The 14,136-nt window shown below is 33.1% G+C and overlaps 3 protein-coding genes across 4 annotated transcripts; all 3 read right to left on the bottom strand.

Annotated features, from left to right (window-relative positions):
* Positions 1–1,561: 1,561 nt before the first annotated feature.
* Positions 1,562–4,309, bottom strand: LOC105459618 (glucose dehydrogenase [FAD, quinone]-like). Of its 2 annotated transcripts, XM_011705788.1 has the most exons (3): positions 4,010–4,309; positions 2,217–3,940; positions 1,562–2,126 (listed from the first exon to the last, which is right to left on the bottom strand). In XM_011705788.1, exons 1-3 carry the CDS (start codon positions 4,014–4,016, stop codon positions 1,977–1,979), a joined length of 1,881 nt encoding a protein of 626 aa, XP_011704090.1. In that variant the 5' UTR covers positions 4,017–4,309; the 3' UTR covers positions 1,562–1,976. The 2 variants fall into 2 exon arrangements, with proteins under 2 accessions (XP_011704090.1, XP_011704089.1); XM_011705787.1 differs by having other exon boundaries at positions 2,217–4,309.
* A 3,384-nt stretch (positions 4,310–7,693) lies between these two features.
* LOC105459617 (glucose dehydrogenase [FAD, quinone]-like) lies at positions 7,694–10,216 on the bottom strand. The gene is made up of 3 exons (XM_011705786.1): positions 9,971–10,216; positions 8,083–9,889; positions 7,694–7,982 (listed from the first exon to the last, which is right to left on the bottom strand). Exons 2-3 carry the CDS (start codon positions 9,859–9,861, stop codon positions 7,833–7,835), a joined length of 1,929 nt encoding a protein of 642 aa, XP_011704088.1. The 5' UTR covers positions 9,862–9,889; positions 9,971–10,216; the 3' UTR covers positions 7,694–7,832.
* A 2,591-nt stretch (positions 10,217–12,807) lies between these two features.
* Positions 12,808–14,132, bottom strand: LOC105459627 (glucose dehydrogenase [FAD, quinone]-like; the record flags this gene model as incomplete). The annotated part of the gene is made up of 2 exons (XM_011705804.1): positions 12,808–13,219; positions 13,305–14,132. Coding segments are annotated over 2 exons (975 nt in total), but the record flags the coding sequence as incomplete, so codon positions are not given.
* Between the last annotated feature and the right edge of the window lie 4 nt (positions 14,133–14,136).

The raw sequence follows: 14,136 nt of genomic DNA, 5'->3' as shown, positions 1-14,136 counted from the left end.
TCTGACATGTGCTCATTTTTTGCTTCGACGTACGTTAGTTTATACAGTTTTATATAAAATTCCATTTCGAATGCAGTTGTTCGATAGGCTTATTTAACTATGCATAACAAATTATAAAACCTACTTTTAATTTGATTTGCACTTATTGTATATGTACGAATCGATTAATATTCGAACTTTAGTACGAAATTCACGTCGTGCGCGTTTAACTCAATTCCGAGTTGTAATCGTTTAACATGAAAATTGCTATCAATTTAATTTACCTTACTCTATCCTAATCTGAATCGTAAAATGTCATGATAGCGATACCTGTCATTCATACGTACCATTAAATGTTAATAAATTTATTTCTCGTCACGTAACAGCGTGTTTCTCAACACTCCTCTTCGAAAGACACTTTCATTTACTACGCGTGTCGGTTAATCCGCTCGTAAACGCTGAATATTGCTTGTATAAATGCCATTAGAACCATCGTCATTGAGATCAAGAGCACTCTTGGTGCATTTTGCTTATACACTTAATGTAAAATAGAGCGAAGATATTTCACTTCGGAGTTAGTTGATAACTCTCATTAAATGATTTCGCGCACTTAATTAAATAATTAAATAATTTATATAAATTAAAAAATATTGCATTAGAGATCGACATATCAATGAACGTAGAATGTTTGCGAGATTTACTCGTTTAATTTATTCGTTAAATTTCGGTTAAGTGGGAGGGCCAGCTAGGCAGACGTTTTGTGAGAGAAAAATCCAGAAATCTAAAAATCTCCAAATTTAATTAAGGATGTATAATTAGAATATTATACGCATATAAGTAGAATTTCCTGTACAAACGTCCACATATCACGCACGCAGGCGTCTTTCAGGGTGGCAGTGCGTCGAAGTAACCAGCGGAGCTTTACATATGTTCCATATTAAATTATTGCGTTTATGCGACACTACCCTCGCGCTAGCGAAGAAGAAGGAGCGAGAGAGCGAAGGAGAGAGAAAGAGAGGGAAGAGCGGTGAGCGGAGAGCGGAGAGCCGACCGGTACTTGGACATTTATCCCCGCGGCTATTTCCGTGGGACACTTGTAATGTTTTCGTTTTTCCTCTGTGCCGAAAATGCGGCGGGATTAATTGGCCTACATTCTGAAAATAGATGAGCGCTACGGCGCGCGCGTGTGCGTGCGTGTCCCGCGTGTGCACGAGCGCGCGCGAGTCGACGCGCACGCACGCGTCGACCGGTTGTCGAACAGTTTGCTAAAAATCGTGGCTGCAAACGGCCGAATTTAATTCAATCTTAGCCATCGAGTCTGCACGTGTACATATAATAACGCCGCTAATCTTCATTGATTTTGCATTCGCTAAAACATTTCGATTTAGTGCAAAACCCATAGAGAAACACAATCGTTTAAATTTGATTCTGTTTCTTAATTTTCTCTTTAGTATTGATAAGATAAAAAATAATTATAGTTATCTATAAAAGTAGTCAGTAATCAACAAAATTTATATTTTGATCCTTTTAGAATATAGGATCGAATTTGCAAAGGTGCTTTTTCACAGTTTTATCATTTGTCTTTTTGTTGCCTATCCGAGCAGTAGCAGAGTTGTATCACTGTCGACAAGTTGTCATGATATGGTTACTTCGGGCGTGTGAAAGCTTCAGCCATGCCAACTCGCATCACGTGCACTGTGTACATGCTAGCTTGCTCTGTAACAGCTTGCGAAGAGGTTCTCCTTCGATCAAGTTATTTTGTTTGCAAAATGCTCACACATGTGTGACATTTGTAATAAACGTAAAATCTATATTGAAGTAATAAATCGTAATATTATTTATATGCAACCTTCGCAGATTTGTTGTTGCCTAACACATAAATCGACACAATATACCATACATACATACATACATGTATTATATATCGCCTTGTGTGATATTTACAGTATGTTTTTTATACTAAATTAAAATATTAATAGAAAGTAATGTAATTGCATCTAATGTAATTTCTTCAAGTATCCCCATTCTTCCTTGATCATATCCGCAGCTTTTTCAGCGATCATATAAACAGGTATGTTTGTGTGCGCCGATATAATTTCGGGCATAATGGACGCGTCTACCACTCGTAATCTCTGAATACCAATCACCTGCAAAATATTGTATATGAAGTCATAAATACTTACACGTCATATTACATATTATATTACGCGTGAATACTCCAATTTTTCAACAAATACCTTTAATTTAGGATCGACAACAGCAGTTGGATCTCCCCTCGCTCCCATTTTGCAAGTTCCAGAATAATGAAACAGCGTGGAAGATATCATCCTTATCATGCATTCCCAATAAGTATCAGAGTTATACTCATAATTGTCGCATTCCATACTAGTCATGTTTAACAATTGAGAATCAAACGCTTGCATCATCTTTGTTTGACCAATTCTTAACGCTGTTCTAATACCGGCGATCATCGTTTTGACGTCGTCTGGATCGTCGAAATAGTTCGGTACGATTTCTGGTTTAATATTAACGTCATTAGCTAACAACGTTAATCTACCACGACTTTTTGGTTTCAACAATATTGGTACAATGTTCCAGCCATTGATTTCACTGTATTTGATCCATTCCTGATGTATTGAATCTTTCAAATTGAGTACCTTCGGTGAAAATAGATCTTTCATTGTCATACTAAGAAACAGTAATTCGATATCTGGTAAATCATTATGTTTGTCTGGGTTTTTTGTGTCGACAAAACCGAGAGCCTCAGCCGTGCCCGGAATCGTAAATGGTCCGATTCGATTCATTAAAAATTCCGCCATATATGAATTAATGGGGTTTATCATTTCATATGTTTGTATATCTATTGGTGCGTTTATTGCCCATGTCAATCCAAGGAAAGCTAGATGGTCCATGAGGTTCTCGCCGACTGGCGCATTTTGAACGACGTTTATGCCGAGTTCGGTAAGGTGTTTTGCTGGTCCAATGCCGGATAACATTAACAACTGAGGCGACTTGATTGCACCTGCGCACAGAATCACCTCTTTACTTGCAAACACAGGGATAGTCCGACTATTCTTGATAAACTCGACGCCGACTGCACGATTTGTGCTAGGATCGATTAGTACTTTTGTCACTGTGCTCTGAAGAGTCACAAAAAGATTTTCACGATTGCGTACGGGATGCAGATACGCTCTATTGCTACTCATGCGAGTGCCGTTCATGATCGTAGTTTGTGAATATGAAAATCCTCTTCCGTTTTTCCCGTTGTAATCTACTATTATTGGATATCCTAATTCCTTACCAGCTTTTAGAAAGGCTTCTGCTAATGGTGTTTGATATGACGGAGAAGTGATATGTACTGGTCCATCAGTACCATGATAAACGATATCCGATTTTAGCTCCGGGATATCGATTGTTTCCAACTTTTTAAAATACTTAAGAACGTCCTTGTATGCCCAGCCTTCGCTCCCCATCTTGGCCCAACGATCGTAGTTTTCGGCATCACCTCTATTGGCTATCATGTAATTTAGCACACTACTACCGCCGATTATTTTTCCCGCCGGCCAAATGCAACTATTATCTTTCATACCGACACAGTACTTGTCGGACGGCTTAGTTTTGTACTTCCAATTGATATCATTGTCCAACGATAGAAGGGGAGCGGTTACAGGTATATCCAGGAACATATTCTCGTGGGATCCGGCTTCGATCAGCAATATTTTGATATGAGGAATTTCACTCAACCTCGCGGCCATTGTAGCGCCGGCCGTGCCGGCACCAATCACTATGAAATCGAATGTGTCTCTGTATTGCGGTGTCATATCCGGTATTTCTTGACTTCGAAAACGTTGATTTTGCTTCAAGAATTTCAATGTTCCAATACCCAGATCTATTATATTCATTAATTGCGGTCTGTTCGTATTATTGTAATGTCTGCGGAACCAATTTGACCGGGATTGTCCTTGAGATTGTAATAAACCGATTATGGCATTTAAAATAAGAACACGAATTAAGAGGCTCATCACCTTACTCAGCATATCCAAATAGTTGTTGAAGAAGCAGTTGAACACAAAAATAAGACTGACCACTGCGCTTGACCACTATTATCACTATTATACCACGTGCTTGATCTTTGATTATTATCACTATTATATTACTAATTATATCCACTTGCATAAAGATTTATTTGTTAGATAAATATAAAGTTAGCTGTGCGTGTGGATATATATGTATGCATAAAGCATTAACATTGTACTGAGTCTCTAACCGAACTTTCAGCCAAATGTTTCTGATCCAAGTTTTCTCGCGAGTGCGTGTTTAAATTTCTATATTGTACACACAACAAAGTTTGAACAAAATTTTGTGTCATCGTACAATACGTTTCTTTTAATACATATTTGGATTCAGTTGTGAGTTTATGTCAATGGAACTCTATCAGAAGTTAGGCTCGTGATGTTGTCAAATAAAACGTGACTTTATTGCATGTTACCTTTTAAGACCACTGCAAAATGTGTACTGACTTTTAAATGATTGTTGTAGGTGTCACGTAAGATACTAAATTATTGAATGTTTTGTTTAATAACAAACGTGCGATTAAACGTCAATTCAGTCGTCATCGTTTGTTATCAAAGTTTAGTTTAAAATTTTTTTTAATGATGATATTCAATGTTTATAACGCGATACATAATGATATATAAAAATGGAATGATTTTAAAAGTACTTTATGATAAAGTTTTTAGATTTTTTAAAAATGTTATAATTTTAACATACTTTGACCACTTATTTTTTCTTTTTAATAAAAAAAAAACGTTTTTAACTAAATAAAAAAGTATTTTGTCGAATCCAATTATGTATAACTGAAATCATATTTCGGTCAAATTGAAAAATAAGTGAAAAGATCTTGCACTATCCTTATCACGCTAACAACTATCCGCTAGTCGTCTATCCGCCTGGTAACGCTACATGTTTGCTATTTTTTTTACAATAGAAAGAGATTACTACAAAATATGCAGAATACGTAACCATGTGATAATTAAATATGTAATAACGATAACAAAATTAATTATTTTATATACGATAGTCATACGTTCTGCACTTTTTTGTTATAAAGAGATATGCGTAAACTCTTTGAAACTTTATTTGTAAATTTACAATTTTATTTATGAAACATTTTATGTATACGATATAAAGAAACATTAAAGTGCCAATAGGTAATGTGCTACATACACGTGCGATAGATTGGTTTCTGCTAACGCATTTCTAGTGGACTCATAAACGCATATACAACATGTTTATAAAATTGTATGTTATAATTTATTATTTTTATACTACTCTTATACTTTAATGTAACTATTTACTGATTGAACTTACAGTTCAATTATTATCATAAATATTATATATAACTTCAAAGATCTGTGTAATACTTGTTATAATCTGTATTTGCGTTTGATTATTGCGCATTAACGCTAACATATGTTATTCTAACAGTATCTGTTTACTCAAGCAATCCGCCATTATTTTAAAAGTTTTTTTTCTTGTTATTATCAAATTATCATAACACTTGCTTCTTGATCTACAAAAATTTGTTACTGCTAGAACACAAATAACATTTATAATTATAATATTAAATTGAGATATTTGAAGCTCTAGTAGCATCAATTTCTTTGCGTTTGAAAGAGACAGATATTGTTAGATAATGTGTGCGACAATCGAACGCGAAAACGGACTAACAGAAAAACTTACGCAGTTACCAAAAATGTTTTTTCGAAAATTGATTGATTTTACCATTACTTGTTTTCCTTCAAAAATTTTCCATACAACTTTAGTCTAAAATATTTTTACTTGCCGGGCTGAGTTTCAAGGTATTCCGATGTTTTGTTTTAGATGCTCCACCCTGTATATGTACGATAAAGTAGAATCCACATTATATTGAGTCTACGGCAGAAATTTCAGCGGAATTTTTACAATCTGAGTTTTCTTGCATGTTTTTCCACGAACAAAATTTCGTGGAATGTTATTCGATGCATTCCTTTGATCTACATTTTCATTCAATTATGTCAACACCCAAGCAAAATAAAAAGTCACGATGACATCATACTAGCATAATAATAACTCCGAAATGATTACTTTAAAAATCTTTTTTTTTTTATCAGTCACGATTTTTAACGTTATTTTGACGTGACCTGTTCTGTTTGATTAATTTGACCCAAGGTTAGGCTCGTAAAATTGTCGCATACATATATGATAAGTAACTTTATTGAATATAATCTTTTAATGTTACAGTAAAATATTGATTTTAAAGTGAATTTAGTGAGTGTCACGTAACATCAATATATTTTTCTTACTCGATTGATAACAAACGTGCGTTGGCGTTCACAACAAATTCAGTTTAAAGTTTCTGTCAGTTTAATATTATTAAACGTTTGTAACGCAATGTAATGATAAAAGAAAAAAGATTATATATAACCAATTAAATCTAACATATGTAATAAATACATAAGCGCTTCGTTCACTTTTTATTTAATGTCCATTAACATTTAATTTTATAGAGAATAGGTGACAATAGTTCAGTTTCATCAAGATAAACATTATATATAATTAGGAATGTGAAAATATTAAGAGAGAAAAATTAAAATTAGTATAATAATCAAAATGCACACATATATATGCATTTATATAATATAATATATATGACAATGAAAATGTATTTTTCTTTCATTTAACTGGAAATAACAAAATGTGTTTTTAAAAAGATATCATAAAATTACCTGTATTATTATAATTCTTTTTTTTTGTACGGTTATCTAATTATAAAAATAAATTTTAAACGTGCAACATCAGAATTAATATGTTATTATATATTAAATATTATTAATATATTATTATATATTAAATAGTTTAAATTTTCCTATTTTCTATTCTATTTTACAAGTGCCGCAAACGTGATAAAGTGAAAGATAACATCATACATTCTCGATAAGCATCAGAGTCATATTCATAGTTGCATTTCATATACATAAGTAATGATAGAGTGTGAAAGATAATAATCGAACATGTCCAATAAGCATCAGAGTCATACTTATAGCTATCGCGCTAATTTTTTATTTACGTTTAACAATTGAAAATCGAATGCTTGCATCACCTGTGTTTGACTCTTAATATGCTGTTCTAATACGGTGATCATAGCCCACATCGTTTGGATTATCAAAATAATTCGGTATGATTTGGTACGGTTTCTCTGACTTAATAATTTCATTAGCTAATAATGTTATACTATAATACTACATATTGATTTCAATAATACTGGCTGACCAGCTATAGCAATCACCATATTGTCCATATTTGATTCACTGACAATGAGATAGAGAATCTTCAAAATTTATTATTGGGTTAAAATTTTTTAAAATTTATTGATTCAATTCCACTAAACAATAATTCGATGTCCGGTAGATTGCTGTATTTATTTGGATGTTTTGTATTGATAAAAGCGAGTATAGTAATCGAAATAATTATTTATTAATGTAAACATATTTTTCCTTGTTTTAAAAATGACAAAACGTGTTTTTAAAAAGACAAAATAATATTTTAATCACAAATTTTTGGCAATCGCCAAAATCAAAATGAATATTTGTATTTCTATATTTCTTACTTTTTGTAGTTTCTTTTAATTAAATAATTAATTTAAACCGTGTAACATCAGAATTATTAATATTATCAAACAATTAAAATTTCTTTTTTTAATAATTTTTCTTTTTCTTAAATAGAATTTTTCGAAAAATATATCCCAAATAATACATGGAATTTATGCGTTTATATTGTTGTCTAATAGTAAAATGCTAATAAAATATACTTTACTATCGTAACTTCTCCAAGTATCCCCAATCTTCTTTGATCATATCTGCTGCTTTCTCGGCAATCATATAAACAGGTATGCTTAGGTGCGCCGATATAATTTCGGGCATGATGGACGCATCTACTACACGTAACCTTGAAATACCAATCACCTGCAAAAAGTTGAATATAAACTTATAAACACATGTTATACTGCTTATGATATTCATTATAAATATATATAAATACTCTAATGCATTTTCTCAAGCAAACCTTTAATCTGGGATCGACGACAGCAGTTGGGTCGCCACGTGGTCCCATTTTACAAGTGCCGGAAGGGTGAAAGATTGTGGAAGACTGTATTCTTATCATGCATTCCCAATAAGCATCAGAATCATACTCGTCATTTTTGCATTCCGTGTGAGTAATGTTTAATAACTGAGAGTCGAACTTCTGCATTGTCTTTGTTTGACCAATTTTTAACGCAGTTCTAATACCGGCGATCATCGTTTTAACGTCGTTTGGATCATCAAAATAGTTTGGTACGATCTCTGGTTTAACGTTGACGTCATTAGCCAACAAAGTTATCCTACCACGACTTTTTGGTTTCAACAATATTGGCAGCGTGAACCAGCTATGACAGTCACCATATTTAATCCATAGAGAGAGAGGATCTTTAACATTTATCAATGTTGGGATTATACAATTTATTGGTTGAATACCAGTAAACAATAATTCGATGTCTGGTAGACCGCTGTGTTTATCTGGATGTTTTGTATTGATAAAAGCGAGCGTCTCGATAAATCCGGGACTCGTCCAGGGTCCCGTACGATTTATTACAAATTCCGTCATATACGGATTAATAGGATTGAACAATTCTGATGATGTTAAACTTATCGATGCATTTATTGTCCACGTCAATCCAAAAAAGACCGGATGGTCCATGAGGTTCTCGCCGACTGGCGCATTTTGGATGACTTTGATCCCTAGCTCAGTAAGGTGTTTCTCTGGTCCGATACCAGATAGCATCAACAATTGCGGCGATCCGATGGCTCCCGCACACAGAATCACTTCTTTGCTTGCATTTACGTGTATAGTCCGATTATTTTTGATAAATTCCACGCCCACTGCGCGCTTCGTGCTAGAATCTATCAGGATTTTTGTCACCATACTCCGAAGAATGATATGAAGATTGTCGCGATTACGTATGGGATGTAAATATGCCCTATTGCTACTCATGCGAGTGCCGTTCATAATTGTAGCTTGCACATATGAGAATCCTATCATGTTTTTTCCATTATAATCTACTATCGGGTATCGCAGTTCTTTACCAGCTTTTAGAAAGGCCTCTGCTAATGATGTTTTATATGACGGAGAAGTGATATGTACTGGCCCGTCAGTACCATGATAAATAGTATCCGACTTCAGCTCCGGAATATTCATTGTTTCCAATTTTTTAAAATACTTGTGAATGTCCTCGTATGCCCAGCCTTCATTTCCCATATCTGCCCAACGATCGTAATCCTCAGCTCCTCCTCTAGTAGCTATCATACCGTTTATAGTACTGCTGCCACCGACTACTTTTCCCCTTGGCCAAACGCATCTGTTACCATTCATGCCACGACAGTATTTGTTGGACGATTTTGTTTTGTAGTTCCAATTGATGTTATTGTCCAACAATAGGTTGGGAGCAGTTATAGGAATGTCCATATAAAGATTTTCGTGGGATCCGGCTTCGAGCAGCAACGTTTTGATCTGAGAAATTTCGCTCAATCTCGCTGCTGTTGGAATACCGGCTGTACCAGCGCCAATTATTATAAAATCAAACGTGTCTCCGTATTGTGGTGTCATGTCCACTGTTTCTTGATTTAAATAATGTTGGGTCTGCAGTAAGAAGTGCTTCATATCTAGTTTTAAAAATTTCGATAATTTTAATTCGCTACTATTATTGTCATGAAGACTGTTGTAACATGGGTGTCCATATAACGAGTTGATGAATATCATCGCGTTGATATTGAGAATATAAAGGAGACTCTGTATCTTGTTCAACATACTTGAATATTAATTGATTTTTGAATATCTGGAATAAAGTGTAAAAATAGTAGTAGAAATTTTACCTGCATGCTCAACATATGCTTATATGTCTTTTTGAAATCCATACCTTTACTACACTGATCACTGCATACGCGATAATAGATTTAATAAGAACTAGAAAGCCTCAAAATACGTTTTTATTAGCTTTAGATTGCCTTTATATGCTGGCAATTAGTGTCTCTCCTTACTAGACGTCTATTCTCATGGCTCTTGCACACAAGACTCGGTAAGAAAAATTATTTCGTAGAAGAAGTATTATTGCACACGACACCAATGGAGATATATACTAGAGGTGTGCGAATCAAGCATTTGCGTAGTCGAATCGAATCGAATCGAATTTTTGATGACATGTTCAAAATCGAATCGAACCGAATCGAATCTCTTTAATTCGAATACGAATTGAATCTGAATCAAATTCACATTACATGTTAATTTAAACGTAATAAATATTAAAATTTATGATTTATATTATTTTACGCAATTTAAACAAACTGAAGACCTCTTTTTGATTTACATCTTATTACGAATGATCTGTAACATTTTGAAAAGAGACATAGGAAATATATTATTATATTAACATGTTTATACAAGAATAGTTAGAATGCTTTCAAACATTTTATTAATCTTTATGGATATATTACATACATATCAAAAACACTTATTTATTTATTAGATAAGAATAATTGGTCACGCAGAAGATATAAATAAAGTAAATCAATATATAGGTGATCGATTCAAAATCGAACCATTATTGACTCGAATTATTCGATTTCAAATCTTACAGATTCGGAAACAAACTCGAATCGAATTCACTGCGATTCAATTTGATTCGATTCGAATTAGAAACTATTTGCACATTTCTAATGTACATGGTATTCCATTTTAATAAAAATAAAATGACTCATGATGCATTATTGTGGAAAATGTTTCAGATGAAGAATGATTATACATTTTTAAAAGGTATTCTTCAAATAATGATAAAATTAATTGTCGATAAAAATCGGTTTTTCAAGGTTTCAGAAAGACCAATATCATTTTTTGAAATAAAATTGTAGTTTTTTTTTACATAATATAACCCTCCTAATTATTCTGCATATAAAAATATTTAGACTTATAAAAAAATTGTTTTCAAGATATTTCATTTTTTTTATGGTATATTTTGTGACATGAAATATGAAATATTTTGTAAATTATTCATTTTTTTTTTATACTTAATAACTATAATTTAATAATTGTAAGCATAAAATAATAAAATAAATCAATGGTTGTTAAGAAAACATAATCTTATTTAAAAGAAGGCATTAAATCAATACTCGCATCTTTCGAAATCTTCTCAAAGTTTCGTTGAATTTTTTTCGCAATGCTGATTGGTTCTCTCGGTACGCTAACTTCGGTTGTCATTGCATATTTTGACAGTTGTGCGTATCGAAGGATTAATAGTCTAATACAATGTAATTGTATGCATTATAAACGTTGTTATAGTAAGAAATAAAAAAAAAGTCAAATAGCGCGCGCAAAGCTTCTTATTATAATTTACAATTACATCAACCTCAATACACACGACTGTCAAAATGCAATGACACAGTCACTTACACGAAGTAAGCGCAGCGAGACAACCAATCAGCATCGCGGAAAAGCGACAGCAAATAATTTCGAGAAATGCGAGTTATCGACTTTACATGCCTTTTTTTTTAGATAGGATAGGATTATGCAGCATATGTATATGTTTATGTCAATGTATAGTTTAGAAAATGATTATGTTGGCTATAATAACAATTTTATAAATATATACGTCCACTAGAAATGTTAGCAATTAGCATAAATTTTGTCGCACACGCATATTTTTCTGTATATATATATATATATATATGTAATGGTCTTTCCATTTATACTTATTGTATTGAGGAGAGCTCAAATGGGAGCTGAAACGTTTACTTTTGTATTTATCTAATATCACAGGTCATCGCCCGACTTTTATATACTTGGCGTCGCGTCGCTACTGCGTCGCTTGATATATTTTAAACATACGTTCATCCTGTATCGGCTTACATTGGCTTTATTCCTATTTATTTGATTTATTTTATTTAAGCCTAAATTTTTCGAATATAGTTTCGATTTTGCCACACGTACATTTTGCATAACAAATCATAATATTTCTTTATACACACTTTACATAAATAAAATTTTACTAAATTACAATCTATAATCTGACTCTTAATTTTAAAATAATACAAATAGAAAAGGCAACTATGAGTCAATACGCAGGACTTGATGCGTAAAAATTCTTAAATCAATTTATTCATTATATTACATATTCTTCAACTTCTTTCCAAATTGTATATGTTTCGGCTCCCTTCGGGCTTTTTTCAACGATAAATAATAATTAAATAACTTCCGCTAATAGGCACTGCAATAACTAAATAAATCCGTTAATAGTCGTCGATGCGATGTTCTGCAATGTGTGAGCCGGACTTCCAATTTCAAGATTGTAAGTGTACGTACTCATTGCAGAAACAGTTAAAATGCGTATAGATTATTAAAACAATGGATTGAAGCTTTATCGTAAAATAAAAGAACTTTATACGTCTATTTTGAAATGTTATTCGTCTGCAGTTGCACAATTTATTCTCCATTACTATTTACTTTCGTATCTACTTAATTTAATAATCATTCTCTTGTATCGCAAATAAATGGGATGGAAATGTGTAATGGGAATATACCAATGAGATTATTAGTGACTAGTACAATTAGAATAGCGCGCATATGAAGATATTTTCATCCGTTTACCAATTGATCTATAATCTATATTTTGGAATATGAATTTGAAATGATTGTGTTATACAATGTTTGGAATTAAATATTTTTGTATTATATTTGGTAGAACAAATTTTTTGAATTATAAAAAATTGAAAACAAATTTTCAATATTAGAAAGTAAAAATACAAAATACATTTTATTTATTTTTCATCGTGGAGCGCTTGGGTCATTTTCAAGAAATCATTTCATTAGAATGGGTGAAGAATCTATTATATAATATACTGTGTCCTTTATCTGTGCTGTATGGTTTCTTCTCGTAAATCAAAATTTATGAGAAATATTATTTTGCTCACTGTAATTATAAAGGGCTAGTAAAAATATGATATAATTATTTCATGAAAGTTCGTTACTATCACGACTTTTTCAAGTAACCCCATTCTTTTTTTATCATATCCGCTGCTTTCTCGGCAATCATATAAGTAGGTATGTTTGGATGTCCCGATATAATTACAGGCATGATGGACGCATCTGCTACTCGTAATTTTTGAACACCAATCACCTGCAAATATATGCATATAATTTCATAAACACATGTCAAACTATTTTTTGTACAAATACTCAAGTGCGTTTTCTAAAACAAATACCTTTAATCTAGGATCGACGACAGCAGTCGGGTCTCCACGAGGTCCCATTTTACAAGTGCCGCAAGCGTGATAAGCTGTGGAAGATAATAACCTTATCATACATTCCCAATAAGCATCAGAATCATTCTCGTAGTTGTCGCACTCCGTATGAGTAACATTGACCAATTGAGAACCGAACGCTTGCATTGTCTTTGTTTGACCAATTTTTAATGCAGTTCTAATACCGGCGATCATCGTCTTGACGTCGTTTGGATCATCCAAATAGTTTGGTACGATCTCTGGTTTAACGTTGACGTCATTAGCCAATAACATTATTCTACCACGACTTTTTGGTTTCAACAACATTGGACAAATAAACCAAGTATCGTTGATCAAATCCTGAGAAAGATGATCTTTAAGATTTGGCGCATAAGTGCTAAGCAATTTTTTCGGCACAGCAGCGGTAAAAATTAATCCTGTGTCCGGTGAACCACTGTGTTTTTCTGGATCTTTTGTGTTGACGAAAAGGATAGCTTCAAAACCGCCAGGAACTGTCAACGGTCCCATTCGCTTTATTAAAAATTCCTTTATATACGGATTAACGGGATTCAGCAGGCATGATTGTAAATTTATCGATGTGTTTATTGTCCACGCTAATCCACAGAAATTTACGTGGTCCATAAGATTCTCGCCAACGGGTGCATTTTTTACGACGTCAATGCCTAGTTTAGTAAGGTGTTTCTCTGGTCCGATACCAGAAAGCATCAACAATTGTGGTGATCCGACAGCACCCGCGCACAGAATCACTTCTTTGCTTGCAAACACGTGTACAGTCCGATTATTTTTGATAAAT

Source organism: Wasmannia auropunctata, unplaced genomic scaffold, assembly GCF_000956235.1.
Source record: "Wasmannia auropunctata unplaced genomic scaffold, wasmannia.A_1.0 LD334174.1, whole genome shotgun sequence".
In the NCBI taxonomy this organism is placed as follows: Eukaryota; Metazoa; Arthropoda; class Insecta; order Hymenoptera; family Formicidae; genus Wasmannia; species Wasmannia auropunctata.
This window is presented reverse-complemented; position numbering and strand designations above follow the sequence as displayed.